At 35.0% G+C, this 7,925-nt stretch overlaps 1 protein-coding gene across 1 annotated transcript in view; it reads left to right on the forward strand.

Moving 5' to 3' along the window:
- Positions 1-6,432, forward strand: part of CAPZA2 (capping actin protein of muscle Z-line alpha subunit 2) — a 43,866-nt gene extending 37,434 nt beyond the window's left edge. Inside the window, exons 8-10 of the mRNA XM_023763798.1 lie at positions 861-932; positions 4,309-4,371; positions 5,031-6,432. Coding sequence (XP_023619566.1) covers positions 861-932; positions 4,309-4,371; positions 5,031-5,171 — 276 coding nt within the window. The 3' untranslated portion in view covers positions 5,172-6,432. The remainder of the gene's footprint in view (positions 1-860; positions 933-4,308; positions 4,372-5,030) is intronic.
- The last annotated feature ends 1,493 nt before the right edge of the window (positions 6,433-7,925 follow it).

Genomic DNA, 7,925 nt, shown 5'->3' on the forward strand with positions numbered 1-7,925 from the left:
TTTTTCACACTTGCAATCAAAAGAGATGATTTTTTAAATTTAAATCTGGATATATTACTTGCTTGCTTACAAACATTTTAGCAGTATACTCTCACCTACTAGATAGTCTAGACATTTTTATGTGGCGTTCAAGGCCCAAAGTTGACTTGTTCCCTACTACATATATCTCTCTCCAGCCACTCCTCTCCCTCCCTGACTTCACACACATTCCATCCAAGTATCTCCAAGCCTTCCTATATAAAGTACGCTGTTCTCTAAGCTAAGTTTCCTTATCTTCCCTGATTTGTCAGTCATTTTGCTAAACCCAAGTGCAGTGTTATCTTTTTTTCTGAAGTCCCTTTTTTAATGCTAGAGAGAATCTGGAGTATTACTAATTTACTTTTTACATACCTGATATGTTGTGTTGAAATCTGAGGTCAGGGATTTTTTTTTAAAAAAAAAAAGCTATATGTCCCTAGAACCTTCTTAATAGGAGGCACACATAGTAATCACTCAATTAATGTTTTGTGAATAAACTCATGTCTTTGAATTTGAGGAATTAAATGATTGGTAGAAATACACAATAGAGAAGCAACGTTGGGGAGGTAGTATTGTGAGCTCACTTTTGGAAATCTTGAGTTTAGCTACCAGAATATTTATGAGGTAAAAATGTCCAGCAGTCAGATCAGTGGAGGGCTTGCCTGCATGACTGCAGGAACTGCTAACTAGTGTTCTCACTAGACTGAGGGCAGGAGTTCACCAGAGAAGTTTAGGTTACAGCTTAAATTGATAGTCACATACAATGATGTGATTGTTGAAGCCATGAGGATCATGATGGTTCCTGCCTATAATATGGTTTCTGCACTTTCTTTTTTTAATAGGTTCATTATTATGAAGATGGTAATGTTCAGCTAGTGAGTCATAAAGACATACAAGATTCCCTAACAGTGTCTGTAAGTAATTAATTCTAAAATAAATGTAAACAACCTAATCCTTCTGTAAAACTAGAACAGTTTTGGAAGTAACATTTAAGCAATATTTCTGCTTCAAATTAAAGTGTTTTCAGGTAGATTCAAGATGGTAAGTAATGGAAATTGGTACCTAACTTTTTTTAGCAGCTTTATCGAGATATAATTCACATGCCATTCACCCTGTTAGAGTGTAAATTTCAGTGTTTTTTAGTATGTTAACAGGATTGTATAATAATCAACACAGTCTAATTTAGAACATTTTTGTCCTCTAAAAATCCAGTACCCATTATCAATCACTCCCCAATCCCCCCACCCCACCCCCACCAGCCCTATCAAATCACTCTCAGGCCTAGATAACCATGAATCCGATTTTCTGACTGTGAATTTGCCTATTCTTGACCTGTCAAATAAATGGAATCCTATAATATGTGATCTTTTATGACTGGCTTTTTTCACTTAGCATGTTTTCAGGTTTCATTTATGTTGGAGCAAATATCAATATTTAATTCCTTTTCATTGACAAGTAATATTTCATATACCACATTTTATTTATCCTCTTATTAGTTGCTGAACATTTGTGTTGTTTTCTACTTTTTTGCTGCTATGAACTTTCATGTAAAAATTTTTGTGCAGACATTTGTTATAATTTCTCTTTGGTATATATGTGGCAGTGGAATTGCTGGGTCATAGGAGACTAACCTTTTGAAAAACTGCCAGACTGTTTCCAGAGTGGCTGCGTTATTTTACATTTCCATCAGTCGTATATAAGGGTTCCAGTTTTTCCACATCCTCACCAAAATTTATGTCTGTCTTTTTGGTTATAGCCATCCTAGTTGGTATGAAATGGTATCTTTTGGTTTTTATTTACATATTCCTGATGGGTAATGATAATGAGCATCTTTTCCCGTATTTATTGGTCATTTATGTATTTAAAATGTCTGTTCAGATCCTTTGCCTATTCTTAATTGGTTATTTGTGTTTTATTGTTGAGTTGTAGGTTATATATTCTGGATTCAAATCCTGTATCAGAAATATGATTTGCAAATTTTACCTCCCATTCTATATATTTTTTCATTTTCTTGATAGTATAATTTGCAGAACAAGGTGTTTCATTTTGTTTTGTTAATCCTCACCCAAGGATAAATTTTTCCCATTGATTTTCAGAGAGGGGAGTGAGAGAGGGAGGGAAAAAGAGAGAAACATCCATGTGAGAGAGACACATTGACTGGTTGCCTCCTGCACATGCCCTGGCCCACCCCAGTCAGGGCTGGGGATGGGACCTGCAACTCAGGTGTGTGCCCTTGACCGGGAATCGAACCCATGACCCTTCACTCCACGGGCCAATGCTCTAACCATGGAGCCACACCAGTCTGGGCAAAATTTCAGTTTTGCTGTAGTCCGTTTGTTTCTTTTGTTGCTTGTGTTTTTGGTCCATAAATAGAAACCATTGCCTAACCCAGTGGCCGGCACACTGTGGCTCGCGAGCTTCAGTTTGCCGACCACTGGCCTAGCCCACAGTCGTGAAGATTTACCTTGAGTGTTTTTTCTACAAATTTTATAGTTTTAGCTTTTAAATTTACATCTCTGATCCTGTACTTAACCTTTATGTTTGTGTTGTATGCTTTTTTTCTCTCTCTATTAGGATTATAATTTAATGACGTTTTTTGAAGTTCAGCTTTCAAATTCGAGAAACTTTGAACTTGGTTTTATTTCCCTGAAACGTTTTTTCACACATTCTTTCCATTGCATGTGCATCAATTTCTTTGTGGATTTTCATTGCCCCAAGGATATTAATAATATAACATTACTGTGATATTCTCGCATAGGCATTTGTGTTGTGCTAAGTGGTACTCTTCTTGCAAAATTTGCTAATATCCACGCGACATTGTATTCGGTATAGTTCAATATCATGAACAAGCATAAACAGGCATTTGGTTATTATCTTCTTTGGGGAGCTTGACATTGGGCAGAGATTCTTTTTATGAAACATTTGTTGCTCTGGCCAGTTTGGCTCAGTGGATGGAGCGTGGGTTCACGGACTGAAGGGTCGGGGGTTGATTCTGGTTAAGGGCACATACCTCTGTTGCAGGCTCAATCCGTGGCCCTAGTGGAGGTTCATGTGGAGGCAACCCATCGATGTTTCTCTCTCTCTCTCCCCTCCCTTCCATTCTCTCTAAAAATCAATGGAAAAATATCCTTGGGTGAGGATTAACAAAAAAGAGAAAGAGACATTTGTCTACAAAAATTATAGACTGTGGAGTTGTGAGAGATGGTTATTATAGTAATTGAACTTTACTAATATATCAATTTATGCTGAGTTTTTTAGAAATGTGTTTTTCACTTTATCTTACAGGTTTTCATTGTTGTTTTATTGTTTTTAGACAGAAAAACATACCCATTATAGAAATATAAATATATACTTGTAAATATATAAGTTGATCCTTAATATGGGGACTAGAGGTGCGAACTTTTTTCACAGTTGAAAATCTGCATATAACTTTTGACTCCCCCAAAACTTAATAGTCTGCTGTTGACCATAAGCCTTACCGATAACAGTCAATTAATAAATTTTATATATTATATGTATTATATAATATATTCTTACAGTAAAGTAAGCTAGAGAAAAAATGTTAAGAAAATCATAAGGAAGAAAAATATATTTACAGTACTGTGTATTTATTGGAAAAAATCCAAATATTAAAAAAGTAGACTCCTACAGTTCAAATCCATGTTGTTCAAGGGTCAACTATAAATGATATAGTAAGGTATTTTGAGAATTTTATATTAACACTGTTTTATACAAACGTCTAGATTTCCATTAACATTACTGTTAGCAAAAAAATCATCAAAGAAGGCCACGTATTAGAAAGTTTAAAGAATTCCAGAATATATTTCAACAATACAATAAATTTACCTAAACTTTAAAATATGCTCTTCCTAATTGGTAATATTTTAAGGTATTATTATTATTATTATTATTATTATTATTTATAGAATGATATTTAAATATAGTCATTAATTAGGAATCTGACTTCTTACCTATAAAGATTGTCTAATGGAATGCATGTCAAGTGTTATAATTGCATTTTTCAGCAGTGTATTATTAAAATTTCTCCTTCTTTAACCAGTGAAACTCTGAGACCAGCCTCATTCTATGAACTTTTCAACTTTTTTTTCCTAGTTCCCCTTGGACTTAGAATAATTCTCTTACAATATTTTCCCTTTATTACAATTTCTATCAGTTATTTATTAAATTATAACATTTTTAACCATACATTTATAGCATACCTATTTAAAAATAACAGTGGTATGGTTTTAAATTAATATTTTATTCACTTTTGGTTTTGTTTTTATTCAGAATGAGGTGCAAACAGCAAAAGAATTTATAAAGATTGTAGAAGCTGCAGAAAATGAATACCAGGTATGATCTTCAAAATACTTTTATCTATATTTGCTTATAAATAATACCACTGAAAATTTAATTTTAGTCATAAGCCTGAATTTTTTTCATTGTTTCACTGCAATAAGACGTAGACTTTTTGTGTGTTTTTTGTTTGTTTTTACTTCAAGGGCAAACTTGTGAAAATGTAGGCAAAATTGAGTATTTTTCAAAATATGCCAAGGTTTTAAATGATTGTTTCTGATTGGAAATTTTTATTTAGGAAGTGTTTACCAAAGCATTTGGATTATGTGTCTGCTGAGGTCATATTTCACTTTATATTCTGCTTTTCACATTGAGCATAAACATTTAATTTGTGGATTGGACAAGTTTTCATTCCTTACAATGAGTAATTTATGAAATCGTTCTGAGTGAATAATAGTAAAATAGATCCAAAATTAGAATGCTCAAGTGTTAACTCATTTATAATTTCATTTCATTTGAATTTAATTATTTAAAATGATAAGCATTTTCTATTAGCTGCTTTTAAACAGCTATTAAAAACATATTTGGATTTTATTTGACTTTTAAAAGCAATGAAGCAGGCTGCCATAATAATGGTTTTCCTAAAACACCTATGTGTTTTATAAATTGTTCTGTTCTTTAAACTTCTTTAAACCTTTAACCACTGTTTTTCATAGACTGCCATCAGTGAGAATTATCAGACAATGTCGGACACTACTTTCAAAGCCTTACGTCGACAGTTGCCAGTTACACGCACTAAGATTGATTGGAACAAGATCCTCAGCTACAAGATTGGCAAAGAGATGCAGAATGCATAAGATGAACATTGCATGATTGGATCATTTTAGTGTCTCTGTGTTTTTAAAAAAAATTATTGCAAAATTATTCAGAACGATCAAGCTACCCCGTCAGGTGGGCTGTTGCCATTTAAATATCACTGTAATTAGTTTGGTTAGAGCACAAAGCTTAGCTAATCAGCCGTTATTTTTAATTTCTTTTGTTCAAAGAGGATTGAAAATAAGTTTAGTTTAAATGTCTTTCACTTTCTGTTATGCCTTTCTTACAATGAAGAGATGATTCCTCTAGTTTAATGTTAAAAGTTTTTGAAGTGTTTCAAAAATATTTTAATTACCATAACCCTAAAATTATTGTCTTTTGGTTTATGAAGTGTGTAACTTTTGATATTTGCCAGTTCTTTTTAAAGCGGTCTATAATGGACTTTATAGTATAAGGTGGTTGATGGATTTAGCCATATATGCTGCTAAAGAAATTGTCTACCTTTTCCCCCTCACCTCTTCCATTTATGTAAGATTGATATTAGAGGGAAAGCATTTTCTATACCAATTGTGTTTAAAGCTTTCAAGAAGGTTATTTAGCTAGCTTAGTGTTTAACTAAACTTTTTTTAAACAAGGCCAAGGTCTAATGCTGTTTTGAGATTCTAAAATTAAATGAAAAACTTATTTCAGAAATGCATTTAATGCTTTTTTCTTGTGAGTTATGCAAATTAGCTTGAATTCCATATGTTCTTGAGTTATTTTTATCACGAAGCCACAAATGTATTATAACAAGGCAAATTGTAATATATATATAATCCTGAACTATGACCATGTCTCAGTTGATTTTTTTTTCTTGAATTGAAAAGTACTGAAATTCCATGTGACATTAAGATGAAATTTTTCTTATTTATTTGAGTAGAAAATCACTTACCAGTGAGTCATACTATTTTAAAATACTTTCTTTAAAAATTGTGATTCTTAACTGGTTGTAAATTAGAAAAGCTGGGAGTACATAAGGTATGCAGTTACAATCTAAATTTTTCCATCTTCCTGTGCATCATATGCATGTTTATAATATTTTTAAAAATACAATTACTGATGCTACAGGGATTTCAAGCCTGTGGTGAATGTAAGTATTTAATATAGGGAGTGGATTGGATTATGGTTTCATCAATCGAGTACCGCTTATTATACTCCAGTGGAATTCTTTCCTCACATACTTCTGCAAATGTCTGGGCCTGGAAATGTTTTTTTAAAAAATACCACTTTTATTATGCACAATAAAGTATTTCATTAGCTTGAGTTGTATAGATTTTTAAAATTTTCTTAATAAAAGCATATTATTTAATTTATTTTTAAAAATCACTGTTGGGCTTTGGAAAGCATTGAAAATATGAAATTTTGACATTTTTAGTTAAATCGTTTTCTCTAGTTTTAAAATACAACTTTTGTCATATTGGGATTCCTTAAGAAAATGAAATGGCAAATTTAAGACATTTCAATAGTCTGATGATGATTGTGAAGTAAATACTAGATTAATCTTTGAAGATTTTTTTAATGATTTTAAAAAATAATTTTATTTTATTGCAAGGTAACAGCAGGCATGCAATAGTTATTTTGTTTACAAGAGGTACAGCTAAAACCATAAACAACTTTTGCCAGTAAGCTTGAAAATTCAAAGACAGAACCAAATAATACATTTTTAATAAATGTAATGAGCCTCAGAAGAAACACAAATGTAATTTAGCCAACCTGACTCAAGAAGAAACAGAAAACTTAAACAGCCATATAACATTTAAATTAAAGTGGTTTCCCTCCTCCCTACCCCCTGTCTGTAATGGTGAATAAATAACGAAAAGGTTCAAAAAGGTTCTGCCAAATAACTAATCCTATCCAAAAAAAGAAAAAGAGGAAATCTTTTTAAATTCATTTATGTGGCTAAAATAACCTTGATAACAAAACCAGTGAAGAAAAGTACAGGTCAGTTTTACTTATGAATATATTAACAAAACTAATCCAATAATATTGAGGAATTTGTAATATCACTTGGTTGGATTTTTCCAGAAATGTAAGAGTGGTTTTAAACTAGAAGGTCTGCTATTATAAATTACTAGAGGCCCCGTGCACAAATTTGTGCACAGGTGGGGTCCAGCCGGCCCGCCCCAATCTGGGCCGATCAGGCCGGACCTGCTGGGGGAGGGGACACAAGAGGTTGGCTGGTCGGCCCTGCCCCTGATCAGGGTGGGGGTGGCCGATCGGGGGCAGGGCCGGCGGGGGGGAGGGGACGTGGGCAGTTTGTGGGCCAGCCCCACCCCCTGGTCAAACTCCAGGTTGAAGGGACAATTTGCATAAAAGCCTAGGTAATCCTCTAGCCCTTGCATGATGCCCTCACATCACAAGATGGCCGGCAGGGGAGGGCACCTGGGGGCGACCAGGCTAGCAGGGGAGGGCAGCTGGGGGAGACCAGGCTGGCAAGAGAGGGCAGCTGGGGGCGACCAGGCCAGCAGGGGAGGGCAGTTGGTGGTGACCAGGCCAGCAGGGGAGGGCAGCTGGGGGTGACCTGGCCAGCAGGGGAGGGCAGTTTGGGGCCTTCGGACTGGCAGAGGAGCGGTTAGGGGGAGATCAGGCTGGCAGGCAGAAGCGGTTAAGGGCAATCAGGCAGGCAAGCAGTTAGGAGCCAGCAGTTCCAGATTGTGAGAGGGATGTCCGACTGCCTGTGGGATCGGGCCTAAACTGGCAGTCGGACATCCCCCGAGGGGTCCCAGATTGGAGAGGGTGCAGGCTGGGCCGAGGGA

The sequence above is a fragment of the Myotis lucifugus genome, unplaced genomic scaffold (assembly GCF_000147115.1).
Source record: "Myotis lucifugus unplaced genomic scaffold, Myoluc2.0 scaffold_301, whole genome shotgun sequence".
Lineage (NCBI taxonomy): Eukaryota > Metazoa > Chordata > Mammalia > Chiroptera > Vespertilionidae > Myotis > Myotis lucifugus.